The 21,497-nt window shown below is 39.2% G+C and overlaps 1 protein-coding gene across 7 annotated transcripts in view; it reads right to left on the bottom strand.

Moving 5' to 3' along the window:
- The window catches only part of PTPRM (protein tyrosine phosphatase receptor type M), an 835,156-nt gene that overhangs the window by 504,930 nt on the left and 308,729 nt on the right, over window positions 1-21,497 (bottom strand). For all 7 annotated transcript variants that reach the window (XM_030810737.1, XM_030810732.1, XM_030810734.1 and 4 more), the window contains exon 3: window positions 3,538-3,809. In XM_030810737.1, coding sequence (XP_030666597.1) covers window positions 3,538-3,809 — 272 coding nt within the window. The remainder of the gene's footprint in view (window positions 1-3,537; window positions 3,810-21,497) is intronic.

Here is a 21,497-nt window from a genome sequence, read left to right as displayed (position 1 = left end):
CCTTTTTTTTTTTTGAGACAGGGTCTCGTTCTGTCTCCCAGGCTGGAGTGCAGTGGCACAATCTCAGCTCACTGCAACCTTCGCCTCCCTGGTTCAAGGGATTCTTGTGCCTCAGCCTCCCAAGTGGCTGGGACTACAGGCGTGCACCACCACGCCTGGCTAATTTTTGTATTTTTAGTAAAGATGGGGTTTCACCATGTTGACCAGGCTGGTCTTGAACTCCTGACCTCAAGCAATCCACCTGCCTACCTGCCTCAGCCTCCCAAAGTGCTAGGACTAAAGGCACGAGCCATTGTGCCCGGCCACCCACTTGCTTTTTAACCCTATGAAACACATTTCCTAAGTTTTGTCCCAGAGACCATATGCTTTAAACTACTGACTGGCCACTACTAGTACATTTATATAAAAAGCATGTGTTTATTAAATAGGATATTTTCCTTCTGGAGGAAAAACAAATTTTTACTTTTTGTTTTATAAATAAAAACAGTACACGTATGTTGGGGAAAACTGAGAATATAACAGATGGCCAAAAAAAAAAAAAAAGTTTACCTGTTATCCCACTAGCTAGAGAGATTCTACTTTCTTTTTTCCTTATTTTTTTTTTTTTCTTGAGGCAAGGTCTCACTCTGTCACCCAGGCTGGAGAGTGCAGTGGCACGACCACGGCTCACTGAAGCCTCGATCTCCCAGGCTCAAGCAATCTTCCAGCCTCAGCCTCCTGAGTAGCTGCAACAACAGGTGCACACCACCATGTCCTGCCAATTTTTGTATTTTTTTTTTTTTTTTTTTGTAGACACTGGATTTCGCCATGTTGCCCAGGCTGCTCTTAAACTCCTGGACTCAGGTGATCCTCCCACCTCGGCCTCCCAAAGTGCTGGGATTACAGGCTTGAGCAACTGCACCCAGCCAAGATACCACTTTCTTATGTATTTATTTCAGGATATATTTAAGTCTTTATTAGATTTTTTAAATTTAAAAATAGAATTTAACGTATTGCTTTATACCTGTTTAATCCATTTAACAACGTAACCTTAAATGTATCATTAAATTTTCTTCCATAACATTGTTCTTAATGGCTGCAAAATAAATTTTTGTACTGAGGTAGCATAAATCAACAAATCCTCTATTGTTGGAAAAATACTGTTTCTGATTTTTCTTTACTATAAATAAGCTGCTATGAATATCCCAGTGGTTAATTATTTGCAATCACTCTTCATTACTTCTTTAGGATAAATTCCTAATAGTGGATTGCTAGATTTAAGCATATCTAAATTTTTTAACAATTTTAAAACTTATTGCCAAAGTACATACTCTAAAAAGAACTTAACAATTTACACGTGTACTCACAGAGCTTTCCCTATCTCTTCATTTCCATTAAAAAAAACACACATTTACTTGTCACTCATGAAATCCTAGAAATTGTTGTAGGTAGCCTACAAAGATAAATTAAGCAAGAAATTTACAGCCCATTTATTCATCAGTCCAGGGAGAGAGAAATTGGGGTTGATGGATCTTAACTCATAAACACCGAACCTGCAGAATGGATTACTGGATGCTGTTCACGCCCATTTTGAAGACAATCAGCCCTGGAAAGCCCTAGCTTTCCCTTCCCTATGTCTAGCCAAGCACCTCAATTAAACATGAAAAATGATCTTAGATGCGTGTTCCAGCTGGCTCCTTTCTGAGCCAAAGGAATTAAAGAGAAAAGCAAAATATTGCAATCCTCTTTATTCCTGCTCATAGTTGGCCATTAGTTGAGTATTCTCAATACTGTTATTTTTAAAAGATGCTGTGGACAAAAAAGAAGAAGCTCTCCGAATGCCCATTGTCACTAATTTCCCACTTTGATCCTAAGTTAGGATGCTCTTGTGTCACAAGCATCTCCAACAGAAGGGCAGAGAGGATGTGACATCAGAACTGCTTTAGTACCACTTCTGAACTGTCCATGGGCCTCCGCCCTTCAGTTACTTTAAACAGGAACTCAAAGCAGTTACTGCGGGTCTCCACAGAGCCCCCCAAATAACAGGACAGGCCTTGTGGCAGTGCCTCTGTGACAAGGACTCCATCTACATCTGGTATTTTCTTCCTGTTGCTTACATGGGCGGAAGCAGGGACCTGCCCCTCACTGGCTTGTCTCCACAGGGCTCATCTCTTATGACTCATTTACTCCTGAGACCCATTTGCAGAGGGCGTCTTCTTTTAGACTCAGGTGCTATGCCTTTCTGCGTCACATATGGCCTACTTAATACAGAAACTAAAATATCCAGCTGGGCACAATGGCTCATGCCTGTAATTCTAGCACTTTTGGAGGCTGGGGTGGCAGGATCACTTGAGACCAGGAGTTTGAGACCAGCCTGGGCAACATAGCAAGGCCCTGTCTCTATAAAAAAAATTTAAAAAATTAGCCCAACATGGTGGCATATGTCTGTAGTTCCAGCTACTTGGGAGGCTGAGGTGGGAGAATCACTTGAGCCCAGGAGTTTGAGGCTGGAGTGAATTGTGATCACAACACTGTACTCCAGCCCGGGTGATGGAACTAGTCCCAGTCTCAAAAAACAAACAAACAAAAAAAACAAAAAAAAAAAAAAGGAAAAGAAAAGAAAATGTAATTGCAAACCCCGTAGATAGCACTTCTTGCCCTCCTACAAGTGACTGCTTTTATTTTCTTAAAACAATACATGCCAGGCATAAACAAATTTTGAATTGTATTTTTTACTAATTTGAGAAAGCCTTAAGGCACTCCTTATCAAATAGCATAGGTTTTTCTTGCACTGTTATAAAAATTTATTTATTTATTTATTTAAATTGCAGATTCAGGAGGAACAACTGCAGGTTTGTTACCTGGGTAAATTGCATGATTCTGAGGTTTGGAGGTATGATTAATCCCGTCACTCAGGTAGTGAGCACAGTACCCAAAAGTTAGTTTTTCCACCCTTGCTCCCCTCCTCCTTTTTGTATTCTCTAGTGTCTACTGTTCCCATCTTTATGTTCATGTGCACCCAATGCTTAGCTCCTACTTATAAGTAAAAACACGCAACATTTGGTTTTCTGTTTTTGCATTAATTCACTTGGGATAACGGCTTCCAGTTACTGCTAAAGACGTGATTTCATTCTTTTTTATGGCTGCACAGTATTCCATGGTGTGCATGTACCATGTTTTTTTTAATCTAGTCCACCATTGATGGACACCTAGGTGGATTCCATGTCTTTGCTGTTATGAATTGTGCTGTGATACACATTCTACCAAAAAAACTCCTGAACTCATGTAATTGATCTTCCTTTGGTTACATACCCAGTAACTGGATTGCTGGGTTGAACAGTAAGTCTCTGTTCAGTTCTTTGAGAAGTATCCAAGCTGCTTTACAAAGGGGCTGAACTAATTTACGATCCCACCAACAGTACAGGATGAGAGTTCCCCTTTCTCCACAACCTTGCCAACAAAAATACAACAACCTTTTCTGATAATGATATAACAATAATTTATATTTTTAGAAATTAGAGGATGCTTCAAAATATGTAATAAAAAGAAAGCACATACCTGATAAAAGTTAGGCCAGAAAGTACTAATGGCCAGTTCTGCCCTGTTCCATGTACGTGTTGGGTCTCCAGATATATTCCAGATAGGATTCCCCAGTGGCCCGTTATTGACCTTCACGTAGACATTGAGTAACCCCGGAGGAGAATTACTCTTGCTGGACACAAAATAGTGAAAATCGATGCAGTGGGTGTCATTTTCTTTAAGTTGGGGTAAGAGCAGGTGGGCTCTCTGCCCCTCAGGTCTCCCAGAGGCATTCACCAGCATGAAAGAACCTGCAAAAACAAAATCAAGGAGAGTCATACCCTGAAACACTACTTTCTGGTTATCTCTGAAAACCCACCATCATTTACATGGGTTGGCACTGCAATTTCATGTCTTACTTAGGCTTAAACTGCCATTTCTTTCATTCCTATTTCATATATCACCTCCTCCTCCTCCTATCATCCCCCTATGTGTTTTCAAGAGTGCACATAGTATTAATGGAAAATTCCCTGGATGTTACTGTAATTTGACTTCTAAATAACAGAAATGTAGCATAATGTTCATAGACTCGCCTTAGTCTACCAGTCAGAAGTTACAGGTGATTATTTAAATTAAAAATTAAAATTCCATATTTAAAATGCACGTCCTCATTCACACCAACTGTGTTTCAAGTGCTCAATAGCCACGTGTGACAAGTAGCTACCACACTGGGCAGCACAGATACAGAGCATCTCCATCCAGCAGAAAGTTCTACTGAACAGCACTGTCCCATTTTGTTAGCATTACTCAGTAATCACTCTGTATAACCTAGAGAAAGACAAAAGATTAGGTGGGCTGTGCATCTTAGGGTCATGATATTGGCCCCATCTGTTCCCTGCTGTCAATGTAATACAATCCTCTTGCACTTCAGCACCAGTACCCCACCTCCATCGCTGGAACAACTGACTTCTCCTTGACAGTGAAGGTGTTCTCACAACAAGGTGATGACTTAGGCAATCATTGCCCCAACTGGAGGACGATCATTCTAAGAAGTCTCATGAGCTCTTTGGATCTTGACCCCAATGGCCCTAACCTACCCATGAGTGTTGAGGAGCTTCCAGATGGATTCAAGCTTTCTAGATACCAAGCACTTGAGCCTTCCCCATATGAATTTTATATTTCACATAGTAAAAGATAAAAGCAAAATGTTCTAAGATGCAAGGGAAAATAGGTTATCATAGGTCTGCTTTAGCACAGAGAAAAAATGTATTAAAATTCTAAGGAGGAAATACACCTGAACTTGGAGTATAAAAATGAAAAAAATAAAAATAACAGATGGGTACCCTCATTGTGAATCATAATGTTCAAGGTGTGTATATATGTTAATATGTGTTTATTGTCTACCCACACATATGAGTAAACACACACATACACAGTACTAGAAAATGTATGGAATTTCTGTTTTGTTTACATGCTGTGGTTGCCTAAACAGCAAAACAAGAAGACCACCTTTTTATAGTAATTCTCAAAGAATTACTGTAAGTATCAAACGAAAAATACAGATGTAGATATCCTTCACAGATTAAGAGGTTGTTGTTAAAAGATCTATATTATCATATGCTTTCTTATGGTTGCTACCTTTACAGCTATGAGGTGAGCCAGGTTTAACACCACTTATGATAAACAGGAACGGGATCACAGAGAGATTAGAAGCAGCTTATCTAGGTTTTAGGATGAGTTAGTGGCAAAACCAGAACTTCGAGCTTCTGAGTTTCCAGCCCATTACTCATTCTGCCACACTCCAGTAACCCCATGTTTCTTCATGTGCTTTTTGAACATATATGAAAAAAACACCCTTTCACAGCAGTGAAGGGAAATTGTAGTAGCTATTTTAAAACAGAGCAATTTTTCAAGCAATGAATGTTATGCACCTAGAAATACAAAAGCCAAGTCACAAGCGAACCTATCTATGAAATATAACTTACCTATGAAATATAGTTCAGCATTAAGGAACAACTTTAACTGTGATTTAAGAAAGAGGGGCGGAGAAAGAACAAGTGACAAGAGAGTATCATTGAAATAATTCAGGTTAGTTATTGTTTACAAATGTAAAAAATCTTCAAAACATGCAGGGTTGATGAACTCCATCACAAATCCAGAGTAAGATGTTCGCGTGTGTGAGTTACAGATTGTGTTTTTCTGCTCTTAGTAAAATAGAAGCTGATTTACGCCAGATTCTATCACTGGGGGCTCTGTTATCTACAACAGTTACCACATATAGTCTTACTGGTGGAGCTGAGGCATGACATGTTCTTGAGGTCACGTCTGAATGAACAAAACCTTGAGTATGGCCACATTGCCAAGAATATTTGTTTCTCTCATTGTTCCCATCACTTAAGCTTGGGCAAGCATGGGTGGAAAGCACGGCAAAGTATGTGTTGCCCACATCCTGTGAAGCACTCAGAGGAGCCTCCTTTCACATATTTACATAAACTGGGTACCTTTCTACCATTACTGTTTAGGAAATCACCCAGTTTTCCGAAACTGTTATTTTCCTAGCTACACAGCCTGCCTCCAATGCTGAATCCACTGTGCTCCATTCCAGCATGAAATGCTCTTACACTCTTGTGTCTAAAGTACATAAGAATTTTTATGTTGAGATCCAGGTGAAATTCAGGTATAATCTAGGTTACTCGAGTGATCCTAGCTTTTATAGTCCTTTCTCCTTTTTTCCCTGTTTGACTAAGAATAGTCTGTTTTGCTTTGAGGCATGCTTCTGTAGTGCAGATTAGCTAATAGAGGATTACTAGATAGAGGAGTGACATCCCTATTACACCCAAGTCCTCTTGGTTTATGTGCAATTTTTTGCAGGGCATTCATGTTGTGAAGTGATGAGGGGCAACTGTCCTCTCAAATAAAGGGAAAGCTTTATCAGTGTATGATGTCTTTTAAACAAAGCTGAAGATCCTACAGAAGTGTCTTTCCTCAATGCAAGGAGTGGCAAGAAGGGGGTTTGGTGGTTTCATTCCTCTTTCCACTCCTAAGCTGTCTCTGAAACTGTAAGAACGGGTGAAGAACTGTGAAGCCTCTGCCCCCTTCCTTTGTGTTTAAAAAGGACAAAAAAAGAAAAGGACTGATGAAGAAGACAAACCTCAGATCATATTTTATGTTCACAGCAAGTAGTCTCTATTAGAAGAGAATGACTTTGAGGACTTCTGTGGAGAGTGGGAAGAAGTGGAGGCCTTGGGTTCAGGGTCTGGGGTTCAGGGCTGAGGATCGTCTCATGGGGTCCACGCCAGAGTGGAGTTCAGAGAGCCAGCACTTTTATTAGCTTTGTCACTGTTTTTGTTCACTTGGCAGCTACAAAGCTGCATAGATTTGGAAGGGTCAGCCCCAACCCCATTCTTCTCATAAGATCTGCTATTTTCTCTCTCTCCTTTATTTTTATTTTTTTATCTTTTTGAGATGGAGCTTTGCTCTTGTCACCCAGGCTGGAGTGCAATGGCGTGATCTCGGCTCACTGCAACCTCCACCTCCTGGGTTCAAGCGATTCTCCTGCCTCAGCCTCCTAAGTAGCTGGGATTACAGGTGTCTGCCACCACGCCTGGCTAACTTTTTGTATTTTTAGTAGAGACAAGGTTTCACCATGTTGGTCAGGCTGGTCTTGAACTCCTGACCTAAGGTAATCCACCCATCTCGGCCTCCCAAAGTGCTGGGATTATAGGCATGAGCCACCGCACCTGGCCTAAGATCTGCTATTTTCAGCATGTGATTTTGTGAAATTCATGAGAGGCTTCTATGTACAGTCCTCCTCTGGCAGGGGTTCAGGTCCTCAGGAGGCAATTCTGTCTGGACTGCCCCCATGGTCACTAGCTAGAGCTAGTCTCTCCCAAATGATCTAGAAATCAATTAAGCAGCACTCAGATTTCAACACTCATGATCTTTTAGAGGAAAAATCTCTGCCAAGCACCTTCCCCTGCGGTACACTCCTCTGCAAGATTCCCTTTTTCCCTTCCTCTATAGTCTCCCAATTGGTGTATCTATGCAGCCTCGTAATTAACCATGAATGCAAACAAGGCAAGCGAGACAAAGCCTGCCACAAAGCACAAGCCCAGCAAATGCTCCTGAGTTTCATTATGATGACTTTAGCTCCTCAACCCTCCTAAATGTATGGCTTTTTAAAATTATGTGGCTTTTTTTTAGAGACAGGGTCTCCCTCTGTCCCCTAGGCTGGAGTACAGTGGCAGGGTCACGGCTCATAGCAGCCTCGAACTCCTGGGCTCAAGCGATCCTCCCATTTCAGCCTCCCGAGTAGCTGGGATCATAGGTGTGCATCACCACACTCCACTAATTTTTTTTATTTTTTATTTTGCAGAGAGAGGGTCTTACTATATTGCCCAGGCTGGTCTCTAACTCCGTGATTAAAGCAATCTTCCTGCCTCACCCTCCCAAATGTTAGGATTACAGGTGTGAGCCACTGTGCCCAGCTGGAATTCTTTACCATTTATCTCTATTTCCCCCTGTTCACCTCACAACTCTCCTGGTCCTACTATAATTCACCTAAGCAGTAATTTTTAAGTTTCCTTTCTTTATGAGAGAAGAACATTAGTACTGAGATAACACAAAACCTTCAACTCAATTAATCTTGCCCTTACGTTTTTGGGGAAAGGGAATCTTTATTTCAGTGTGTGGCCATCAGGACTTAACTCACAGCTTTAAAGTACAAAAGGTGATGTTTCTATCCACACTCATGTTTCCTGACAGTGGTGTACTATTATGTGCCAATGAATTTACAGAAGCAAATGTGAAAGTCTAGCAACCTGCAATAAAGTTATAGTTGGCAGGAGGAAGAAAAGTGTTGCTTCTTAGTTTGTTTTTATCACGTATCTGCTATGAAGGTATAAAGTCAACTCACTAACCAACGTTTAGAGAATTACAGAATTCAAAGCATTTATATTCAATTTTAGACTATTAAGTCTGTTTTTTAAGCTATCCCTATATGGCTGAATGTTTAATTTTCACCTTCTACTTAAATGTTTTGACTGCGAGGAAATGCATTTTCAAAGAGTAATTGGGTCTCCCTCTGTAGTTACTTCCTTACAATTCTTTCCTCCTACAAAAAGCATTCCAGCTGGGTAAATTTTTAAAAAATCATAATTCAAATTAGCATAGAAATTCTGTTTGTGTTCAGATAACAAAACACCCTTAAGTCACTAGTATATAAGTTGAAAGTATACCATTGCAGGCAAATGAAATGAGCTCTGCATGATGGAGTCAGCTTCAAAAAGGGACAGCCTTTAGATGCAGACTTAGAAGCTTCTTAAGAATAATTATTTTGGTTTCCCCAAAAAGGAAAAATCTTCGACAAGAACATGCAATGTTCACATTCTCAAATCTCTGGGTGAATTAAATTTAGCTAATCATATCCATTGGCAAAGGCTTTTGATTAAACTATCTTCCATCATTGTTTGTGACAGCAGTAATAACTACACAGAATTATTCCTTTCTAACCCATCATTAAAATTTGCATTGGTGTGTTTGGGGCTCTAGATTTGTCAAGGCTGAGAAAACTACATGAATTCTCTTCCAAGTGTATTTGAGAAACTTTGCAAACAACAAAAAAAGAGAATATTTTCCATTATCCAGCAGGAAGAAAGATTTACATGTGTTCTTCAATACTTTGGCTTACAGAGAAGCATCATTTTATGAACTTTAAAGCTATTACAAAATTCACTTTTTAAACTTCTTAATTTTAGCAAAAGCCACAGATTATTGGTCTTTGCCTCCCTTTGGCTGTTTTGCCTTTTTCTTGTATGACCATGCCTTTAAATTTGTGGATTTAGAATACGAGAGGCAAACAAAATGTTAACAAGTTCCATCACTGCAGGCATATCTCCTGACTCTAGTTTATGGGGTTATTTGTGCTTCATCTGACCTATTCAGATACAACCAGTTAGAACAATTCAGTTCGCTAGAGCAGCACTTCTCAAACAATCTATAATGAAAAACCAGTTTTTTTTTTTAAAAAGTCCAATGCGTCTCAGACCAATTTACATAAAATACAATAAACATGAATTGCTAGAAAAATGAAATTGTTTAGTCACACAACATGGTAGCCCCAGATTTGTTATTATTCGATGAAATAAAATTATTCTGTCCATTTCCTATAAAAATTTTCTAAAGACTTGCTCTCAGTTTCTGTACTGGTCAGGGACCAGAAACAATGAGTGGGCCAGCTCTGATCTGCCGACCATACTGAGTAGCATAGGCTTAAAGTTATAGCAAAGAGTAAAGCAATATAGCATCCTTGGTACCCAAATATACATTTTTCCTCAACAGTAGATGAGGAAAATTGAAAGAAAAGAATGAAAAAAAAGAAAAATCTGCTTTCTTAACCCAAAGGTAAGTCATAAAAGCCACCCCCTTTGAATATGAAAGATGTTGCAGAAGAAAATGAAAAGGGAAAGTGGGAAGCAAGTGGACACACATGGTCATGGTGAATGGAAAGGTTGCACCCGGGCTCTGAATACAGAAAAGACCCGGCTTCAAGGAAAGGAGAAAATAACGGGTGCCAGTAGGCCACGGCGCATGGAATCACCATGTACATCTGCACGTCTTAAGGAGAAGGGGGAGGGTATGGAAGCAAAATGGGCCACCAGTGCCTAAGCCAGGTGCTCCATGAACTTGATCTAATTAAATCCTCACAACAATGAATGTCTGAAGAAAGAGAGAGCAGGGTGAACCCACTAGAGGACAAGTGAAAGCATCAGATAGGGCCAAGGGGAATGCAAAGTTTTTACCTTCAAACTCCAAAGGCAATGCTCCTAAGACTAATATTTTTCAAACATTTTGACTGTAACTCATAGTACAAAATAATAGATTGTACTTCCCCCACTGCCCTACTCCGAGACAGAGTTTTGCTCTTGTTGCCCAGGTGGGAATGCAATGGCACAATTGCGGCTCACTGCAACCTCTGCCTCCTGGGTTCAAGTGATTCTCATGCCTCAGCCTCCTGAGTAGCTGGGATTACAAGCACGCACCACCATGCCCAGCTAATTTTTGTATTTTTAGTAGAGACGAGGTTTCACCATGTTGGCCAGGCTGGTCTCAAACTCCCGACCTCAGGTGATTCACTTGCCTCAGCCTCCCAAAGTGCTGTGATTACAGGTGTGAGCCACCACGCCACGCCAATATATTGTTCTTTACATTCCAGTATACATGTGTAAAGCGACGTGTCTCTATATACATTTACCTACACACGCACACCCAGGCTTTCATTAAAAAAAAGTGTATCACTATGCTTCTAACCATGTGTATATATGTACTGCTTGTACATTTTCTATTCCAACTCAAATGCATTTTGCAAAATCAATCAATCAATTCTGGCTGCAACCTACAACTGACATCAGAGCCCACAAATGCTTTAAGACCATAATGCAACTCCTCCCAATAATCAAAACCACTGTGCTATGCTTCCTAAGAAAGCTTTTCATTTTTAATTTGTCCTTTACACTTTGATCTCATCCCCTGATTATCATAATACCAGGTTACATCCCTCCTCCAACTCCCTCGGTCAGTACTGACACAGCTCCTAAAGAATATGTCTCCAGAAACTTCCTGAAATAGGGAAGAGGAAGGCCTGTGGAGAAATAAATGAACTACGGGAGCAACGCTCAAAGGGAACAAAGCCTCTGCAGGGAGGTGCCACCATCGCTCTAAAAATGCTTATTAGCACCCATTTCAGTCTGATGAAACCACAGTCTCCAAGCTGCATTCACATTCTGCAGACCAGATATCATACATCCTTCCTAAGCTACTGCCTCTTCTATGCCCCTCCTACAAACATAAAATACTTATTTCTCAGCCACTAGGGAATAAGACATGAATAACAAAAATTCTCCCTTTTCCCAAATGACACATTTTCTATTTGCCCCGTCTCTTCTTGCCTTCCTTGTGGATTCCCAACAACTACTGAAAAAGACCATTTGTTAGTTGTACTAATTCTTGCCCCATTCATGATATGCTGGTGAAAACACAGTAAGATAGCAAAAAGAAGTAATACTGTATCACAGGGAAGCTGAAGTAAAACTCTCTAACCAACTGCACACCTCTTTACTCCCTGATATGGCTTGGCTGTGTCCCCACCCAAATCAAATCTTGAATTGTAGTTCCTATAATCCCCACGTGTCGTAGGACGGGCCCAGTGGGAGTTAACTGAATCATGGGGGTGGTTACCCTCATGTTGTCCTCATGATAGTGAGTGAGTTCTCATGAACTCTGATGGTTTTATAAGGGGCTTCCCCAACCTTGCTTGGCACTTCTCTCTCCTGCCACCATGTGAAGAAGGATGTGTTTGTTCCACCTTCTGCCAGGATTCTGTTTCCTGAGTCCTTCCCAGTCATGTGGAACAGTGAGTCAATTAAACTTCTTTCCTTTAAATACCGAGCCTCAGGTGTTTCTTCATAGCAGTGTGAGAATGGACTAATACACTCCCTCAGCAGGGACAGCGGCTGATGGGATCATCCTGGCGTGGACCATTCTACAAATCATGCCATTTAGTTCATGGTACTCTGTTCTACTTGAGAGAATTCCACATCAATCTAGGTGCTACAAAATTAATAAGCACAGCTCATATACCTCAGATGTGCTTATAACCTTTGCTTTAAGACATTTATATTAAATACCAAAAAGATATTCAATTGTCAATTTAGTGATTCACAGCACAACTGAATGGCTATTTTTATTATTCATAAAAATATTGAGCTGAACAAAAATATATTATTTCACCTTAACTAGTCACTTTTAGCCATGGCAGGATTCATCTGAGCACCCATTATGTATTGGGGCATTTTGAGAACTACAAACAAGACAAACTTGGACCTATTCCTCCAGCAAGAACTTCACAGTTTAGTTGTATATCGTATTTTAAGTTGTTTTCATTCAGCACAGAAAGAATAAAAAGAGATTCACAGAATTAGCAAATCAGATCATTAAGTTCGCCAACAGTTACATAAGTAACAACCAGAAGTGGCTGTAAACTTTATGGATTTAGGACCATCAATCTTAAAAGGGACTTGTGAAACACAGTTATCGTAAGAGACAAAGCAGCACTGGAAGAGGCTCACTGCAGAGAGGAAACCCTGGGGGTTCTGCAGTAACAAGTAATGTGCTCTCCTTTTATAAGAAAAGGGAAGCTTTAATGAGAACTAAATTGTATTACAGTGTGTCATTTAGACAAACTGCTTCAGTGACTTAGGTAGAAAATACTAGGTGTGAGCTTTGTAATTTATAAGTAAAAAACAAACACTGAGTAAAGCAAACACAACCTTTTAACTATCTGATGACGATAATGACTGTGTCTCAGGAAATGAGCCACACATACAACAATCGAGTAGTGACAGGTTGACTATTTAGAATGTTCTAAAGAGACTGTTTAATTTCCCATACGTCAAGTTTTTCATTGACTGACATCTTTAGAAATGGGTTCGTTTTTGTTATAACTCTCAGAATGACACAAGCCATCACAATATAAGCTTCCGTTTATTTTTCCTCTAAATTAGTGTTGATTCAGAGATCTTTTTTTTTCCACATGTGAAAAAAAGCCTGTGCTACTCAGTATGGTCTGCAGATCAGAGCTATCTGGTGATATTCTACCAGCTAAACTATGACTTGCCTTAAGAAGAAATTGTGCAGTTAGCTTTTACATAAAATGCAGGGCAAACTTAAATATTTTAAAGGTCTATCTTTGACACATTCAAACGCTTGCTAGTGGTACTCAGAAGAAGCTTGCTAAATCATCCTTTGTCCTAAAAAACAGTTCAAAAGACTCCAAGGGTTCTGTCGACATCCCTGATTGAGAGCTCCCCATATTCCTGAAGAAGAAGTCAAAAGATGTTTCATTAGCCCAACTAGGGTCAGAAACCAGAGTCATGCAGGAGTTTTCACTGCTTGATCAGAAGGCACAAAGAAGGAATGGTCAAAACTTAAAAAGGCGAGTCAGCAGAGAAAATGAAACGGTGTCCCCATTAAACTAACGATACAGTATCAAGTTTATAAATTATCAAAAGTCTGGAACTTAAGGAATCTGTTGGATTAATTAACCAGAAAAAGCATCAAAATATCAATAAATAATTAGCAAATAATATGAAAAAGCAATCTGCATTAGCAGAAATACAATTAGAACACAGATGTCTGGGAAAATAGTTATCTTACCACTAAACCAAGAAATTCAAATTAAAGCAAATGCTGGGTATAATTTTAACATGGATAAATTTCTTAATTACATAAACATTTCAACACTATATGCTTGTGAGGTTCTGGTGAAGCTCCTGCAAGGGTTCAGGAAAGAAAGAAGCAGGGGATTTTATCACACACAGCATCCCAACAGCAGAGGCCACAGAGAGGGTCACACTCCTTGCCAAGAGCAGGCTGGTAGATAAATCTCACCTATAAAACTTGCTAGTTCTGTGACCTTATGAAAATCACTCTCAATCTGGGTCAGTTCGTCCATAAACTCAAAAACAAACAGTGCCTACTGTGAAAGAATTGGACTAAAGCAAGCAAAGTACTCTGGACTATGCTGGGCAGGACCTGAGGAGGGCTCCCTAAGCTTGGTAGGAAAAGCTGGGCTCTGTAGCCAAACAACCTGAACTTAGGATCTTGACTCAGTCACACCTTGTATGTCCTTGAGCAAGTGAACTAACTCTTCTTTGCAAGTTTCCTAATCAAAGAGGTGGTTGTATAAATTAAATAAGGTAAATCATGTAAAATGCTTCTTAGAAGGGTGACTACCATAGAATAGATACATGTCAAAATTCAAACTTGGTCCCAGTTTTTACCCAAATGTATTTGAACTTAGCCTAGAAGACAAGATAACAGAGTTCTTACTTCAAGGAAATTTCTTACACCCATAAAATTATGTGTATCAATGATCATGTGATTACACAGGTTACCATCATCCATCTTTAAATCAGCATAACAAGGTCAGTAATACAAACTAGGCATGGCACTTGAATTTATCTTCAATGTCTAAACATGAATTTTCAAATATAAATAATCACTCTAGATGCAACGTGGAGTGAAAAATCTCCTAGTGTGATTTAAATGCTTAGATGCTACCAAGTCTATTAAATTATAAATATATATATTTAATTATAAGAGCAAAAGGCTACAATAATTAATGGTGATTATGAAAGCTGCTAATTATACTTATAAAACCAATTATTAAAAACTTTCAAATCATTAAATACATAACTATATTAACAATTAATATGGGAACTGATAATAGCTAACACATGATATTTAACACGTGCTGGGCATTCTTCCAAATGTTTTACATATATTAACTCTTTTACTCATTACAGACAAGGCGGAAACTCAGGCATAGAGGGGTTAAGTAGCTTGCTCAAGATCATGTAGATAGTAAGTGGTGGAGACAGAATATGAACCTCAGGCAAATGTGCTCTGGACTTTGTGCTCTTAAGCATGTGATACTAAGCTGCCTCTCAGTTTAAGGACCAGCACATTAGTTAGATAACTTCAGGAAGAACATTATATCCTTGTAAGTGTATATATAAATAACATCTAATTTTATTCATAAACCTAAGATAGCAGAGAAGGGAACAACATGTGAACATGCTCACTACCATGGGGGCAGGTCCAGGCTAGACTGCTGGAGGACAGGAGACAATGTGGAGCAGGATTCAGCCTTCCCAGTTAGGACCAGCTGACCTAACAGCTGACTGCAGATGCAAAAGTGAACCCAGCCAAGATCAGCCATGCATGGCTCAGATCAGCTGAACCATTAGGCTGAGCCCAGCCCCAACTGCTGACCCATAGAATTATCAGCTATGAGTGCTGTTTTAAGACAACTTGAGGGTGGATTCTTACTCATGTGTATTTTGAGCATTTTCAAAATAGAAGTTTTAAATGTTTTTTTTTAAAGTTTTTAAAAGACCTAACAATATCTAAATGAGCTGAATTTTGGATCATGTTATATCATTGAGAATGCATTACAGAAAATTAATATGTCTTTCTTGGGTACTTGATTGGACACGTGATTTAAAAAAGGATAACCAATTTGAAAATTTAATTTGACTAAACCAATTCTTTTTAAATCACCTAATGAGTTTATATCAATACAGACGTTTCGAATTTCTCACACACACACATGCACACACACACACAGTCATGCATCACTTAAGGACATTTTGGTGAAAGATGGACCATATATACAACTGCAGTCCCCTAAGATTGTAATACTGTATTTTTACTGCACCTTTTCTATGTTTAGATACACAAATACTTACCATAGTATTCCAGTTGCCTACAGTTATTCAATACAGTCACATGCTATACAGTTTGTAGTCTAGGAGCAATAGGCCATACCACACAGCCTAGGTGTGGAGTAGGCTCTACCATCTCGATTTGTGTAAGTGCACTCTATCATGTTCACACAATGAAAAAATTGCCTGATGATACATTTCACAGAATGCATCCTTGTCATTAAGCAATGCACGACTTTATTACAGGTATATACACACATACAAATATACAGGGAGAGTGACCGGGATAGAGAGAAAGAAAGAGGCAGGGAGGAAATGGTTTTTACAAACAAATTTGCTGAAAAAAGAGTAAAGATGGTAAAGTTCAGGTCTTTGGCAAGAATGGTGCATGTTGGCCAGGCACGGAGGCTCACACCTGTAATCCCAGCACTTTGGGAGGCTGAGGCAGGCGGATCACGATGTCAGGTGTTCGAGACCAGCTTGGCCAATGTGGTGAAACCCCATCTCTACTAAAAATGCAAAAAAACTAGCCGGGCATGGTGGCACACGCCTGTAGTTCCAGCTGCTCGGGAGGCTGAGGCAGGAGATTCACTTGAACCCAGGAGGCGGAGGTTGCAGTGAGCTGAGACTGTGCCACTGCACTCCAGCCTGGGCAATAGAGGGAGACTCCATCTCAAAAAAAAAAAAAAAATGAAATGGTGCATGTTACCAAGAATGTTTCACTGATACCCATAGTATCCTAGGATACACCATAATACAGTGAACAATTTACCCACTGTGGGATATGTCACTTATCATTTGTAAGGAATTTCTTTTTTTTTCTTTTTCTTGAGACAGTCTCGTTCTGTCACCCAGGCTGGAGTGCAGTGGCAAGATCTCAGCTCACTGCAACCTCTGCCTCCTGGGTTCAGTTGATTCTCCTGCCCTCAGCCTCTCCAATAGCTGGGATTACAGGCACCCGCCACCAAGCCCAGCTAACTTATTTTTTATTTTTAGTAAAGACAGGGTTTCACCATGTTTGCCAGGCTGATCTCGAACTCCTGGCCTCAAGTGATCTGCCCGCCTCAGCCTCCCAAAGTGCTGGGATTATAGGCGTGAGCCACCGCGCCAGGTCATTTGTGAAGAATTCCTGAAGGAAGCTTTCGGTTTTCTGTTTCTCCTAGTGTTTTCAGCTCCTCGGCTCCTTGCTGTGGAAGCTATAGGATAATTAAAATAGTTGAACTCAGTGCATCTTGATTTATTCCCTTAGGTAGGTGGCCTAGAAACAGATTCATACATGTATATTTCTATCACTGTATCTCTAAGGTTGGCTGGATGAAAAGTTATTGAGTACACTATTTCATTTTCAGGTTTTGTTGTTGTTGTTAATTCAGAACCCAGTATAACTTATTACATTTCTATTAAAACCTTAGGTTTTAAAACTCGTTCTTCATAGAGGTCTAAAGAGGTGTTTCTCTCTCTCTCTCTCTTTTTTTTTTTCTCTCTAGCATAACCACTTTAAAAATTACATTTTTTAAAAGCTTCATGTAAAATGCCCTCACTTGATGATGAATGATCGATCAGCTTTAGAGGTAAATAACTGTATTTTAGGGAAAATTCTTTATATTAGCTCTCAGAATATAAAAACAAGATAGCTAAATTCTAGATATCCTTGAAAACTGTTTTGTTTACATAGAGACCCAGTTTTCTTTCCCCATCTTAACTTTTCATTAAAAATTTAACAAAAATTGCATATGCCTTTATAAAATGTCAAAAAATAAAGGATTTCAAAGGAAAAATTAACCATTTCTTCCTTTCACTTAACTGACCAGAAACTTATCCCATTTAGACAATAGTATGTTTCCCTCAGAATACTTCTTTATATACAAATAAACATACAGACACATATATGAAGGTTTTTTTTTTGAAAACTTTTCTACTTTAGTCAAAGAATAATAAGCTGACACATTCCTCTGCAGCTTGTTCTGTTCCTTTACCAATAATATAATGTTGACAACTCTTCAGGCCAATAAGGACACAGAGACCAAATTTACATTTTCGACACTTGCTACGACAAAGAACATCCAGTAAAGAGCCATGTGAACGGTTTTCATTTCTACAGAAGAGAGTCCCACAAGTCAGGTTTCTAGCCAAAAGGTATATGTATTTTTAATCTTCCAGGGTTTTGATTTATTGAATATAAATACTAAACAACTGCTCCAGACATGAAAATAGTATTTTTTAATTTATTAATGATCATGGTCAGTGGTTTATATAAAGTGGCCCTGTTACTTCAAAGAAGACTGGCAAATGTGAAAGCAGCTTCCAGCCCCCGCAAAAAAGAGGTCTCTTGGCATCCTCTAAGCACAGGCAATCATCTTGACTTCCTCTACTCCCTCCTTTTGGCTGTGTTGTTGTTACTGTTGCTCTTGTTGTTACTGAACCTGTACTGAGTGCTAGCTATGTGCCAGCCACTCTGCTAAGCACTTTATGTCATTTGGTCCCTTCAGTAACCATTGAGAGAATTATTGTCATTTTATAATCAGGAGGGTTTAAAAAAACTTCCCTAAGGTCACACCAAAAAGCAGATTGTAATCCAGTCAGTCAGATTCTGGAGCTGATGATTTAGCCTAACATATAATCAAGGTTTCATAGCACATCTCAGAGCCAGATAACCAAATATTGGTGGCGTATGCTCTCTGGAGAAAATTAAAAATAGAACCAAAAAAAGTGCATTAGAAGCTATTAGGGTCATCTCCAGCTTTGAATTACAACTCTTAAAAAGTAAAATTAGTCGATTCTCAAATTACATGAGCTATTCTCTTATTAAAAAATAAAATTTAAAACTCACTATGCTTATGATGACAGTATGGAACCAAAACTAATTCTATTATTTCTTCTCAAGTAAACAAAAGAATTAGTGATAGAATGCAAGATAAAGAGATGAAAATAAAATCTATTATTTAAAAACTACCAACGTTCATTGAAGAACATGAATTTTAAGTAAGACATTTATTATACTATAAACAATTAAATCAACCCCTGGATCTCTTCAAAAGCCCAGAGGATACTTTTTATTCTTGTTGCTTCCTAATACAATAAAATGATATAATAACAGTCATGTGGCTTTACTTAAAAATGTTATTTAAGATCAAATTATTCAAAACAGATGTCCAATTCTCTGAGCTTACACAACCCAAGAGAAGACAAACATTATCTACTAAGTGCCAAAATGGTCTGAAGGTCAGAAGCATATCTGTGATGACTCACAGAGGCACTCGATACTAAGTGCTCTTCATCTTCTACCTCCACAGAGTGCCCTCCACAGGTCTGTCAAGAGATGCCATGAGAATCCTTTCCAACATTCACTCCTGTATAAATGGCACTTTTATTGTTGCCGATAATGAAATGGGAAGAAATGTACAAGAGTTAATACCACTGATTATCTTGGGTATTTTTATGCAAGGCTAATTTTTCTTTCATTTAACCAATATTTTTGTAAATAACTCTTTCAAGTAATCGTTTTCAATCGGGTAAAAAAAAGCAAACCAGGTACCCATAAACACACTGGGTAGAATAGCAAAGCAATATGAATAATAAATGCACAATAATATAATTTTATAGTAACATGAAGAGAAAATATTAGGTGGGAATAGTAGACCAATGGTAATCTAAGGCAGTGATATGAGGAAGTGGGAAGGCTAAATGGGATATTTTGAGTTACAATCAAAGGATTGTTTGTCTGAATGGATACTGAGAGGCTGGGGAGCTAATGGTGTCCAAAATGATTCTTAGCCTAAACTATGTGAAAGAATGGTGGTTCTTTTACACCATTTACATGATTCCAGTTTATGCTGACAACTGAATTTTATCTGACAAAAAAGCAGAAACATTAATTTGATACATCTATATCACCAATGATGGATAATCTAAGATATGCCCGGCACTCAATTAGTTGAATTAACTACCACAATGCATTATGAACAAAAAACAACAACAGAGGCATTTTAAATCCTTTTATGTATCTCATTGGCAGAAACACTTTTTCTTTAATTTTTTCTTCTTTATCATTCACACAATTATACTAAAAAGAAACAGCAAACTTCAAAATGTACTGTGTAGGCCGGGCGTGGCGGCTCATGCTTGTAATCCCAGCACTTTGGGAGGCCGAGGCGGGAGGATCACGAGGTCAAGAGATCGAGACTACGGTGAAACCCTGTCTCTACTAAAAATACAAAAAAAAAAAAATTAGCTGGGTGTGGTGGCGGGCGCCTGTAGTCCCAGCTACTCGGAGAGGCTGAGGCAGGAGAATGGCATGAACCCAGGAGGCGGAGCTTGCAGTGAGCCGAGATTGCACCACTGCACTCCAGCCTGGGCGACAGAGCGAGACTCCATATCAAAAAAAAAAAAAAAAAAAAAATGTACTGTGTATATGTATTGAGTAATCACTGCCCAGGCATTGTGGTAAGCACCACTGATTCAAAGTTGAGTATAATAATTCAAGCTCCATCCTTAAGTCAGGTATGGCAGGAAGATAGTGATGTTGCAATGGTGTGAACACCTCCCTCATTCAACATTCACTGAGGGCACATACAAAAGTGGCACCGAAGCTAGCTCAGGGAGGTGGGGTGCTAGTGACAGCTCTTTAGAGAAAGGGAACTCTGAGCTGAGTCCTCCAGGATGAGGCATTAGACAGGACAGGACACAGATGGAGAACAGACTGGGGATTCAATATTTGTTCATTCCACAAACATTTGTGAGCCTGCTACAGTGAACAGACACTGACATTGGGCAGGAAAAAGACGTGTCCATGGCCCCTCAGAAGCTTCCAGTCTAACAGAGCAACTGTGTAATTAAGTAATTAAAACACAAAGTTGTAATTGCTATGTCAGAGACATACTCAAATGCCAAAGTGAGAGAATGGCACCACAGAAAACAATGGCTAATGCAAGTTTAGCATCATGGGGTAAATTCAGAACTGAACTAGACTGTCACTGAGAAACTGTAAAGCACACACAAATGCAAATATTGACCATCAATATCTTGGAGGGTGGAGGAAGATACTTTATTCACTGTCCAAACTTCATTCACTTCATTCATTGTCCAAACTTTAGAAGGATTAATCAGTGCTCCACAGCTGAAATCAAGATGTGATTTAACCACAGGAACAATAGCATGTCCACAGTTGTTGTTGGGAATCACAGTATGGCTTTCTAGGAAAACAACTGGGCTCTTGCGAAAGTAATAGCAGTTCACATTAAAATGCCTTGTTCTTTACAGTTTGGTGTTTTGCTTTTATAAAACTTCTTTCAAGAGCTGCATTGCTGCCTTAAGTGGTATTCCAGGGAGACGAACTCCCACCTTGCACACAAACAGGTCAGATACTTCAAAACTAACCATTATTATTGGAGTTTGAAAGCTACTTTATCCCCATGAGAGTTAACTGCCAGGGAGACGGTTCTTTTGTGAAGTATTTTAGGGAACATCTCTAAACCTTTTCATTAGGCAGAATTGCTTCCATAGAGTCTACAACCAGGCCCAGAGGAGAAAGCTGAACTAAAGGCAAAGAATATTTTTTAATTGTTGAGGAAAAAAAATCTTCAGTGATTTTATATTTCAAATAAAAAATATTCAGGTGATTTAATATTTAAAATTGTCTATCAGATTTTATATTAATTGGTAGGCAGCGTAATGAAGAGAGGAGGGGATGGGGTACCATCTATTTAGTGTTAAGGT

The sequence above is a fragment of the Nomascus leucogenys genome, chromosome 4, assembly GCF_006542625.1.
Source record: "Nomascus leucogenys isolate Asia chromosome 4, Asia_NLE_v1, whole genome shotgun sequence".
NCBI classification, from domain to species: Eukaryota; Metazoa; Chordata; class Mammalia; order Primates; family Hylobatidae; genus Nomascus; species Nomascus leucogenys.
The sequence above is the reverse complement of the archived record's forward strand: the minus strand, read 5'-3'. Positions and strand labels throughout refer to the sequence as shown.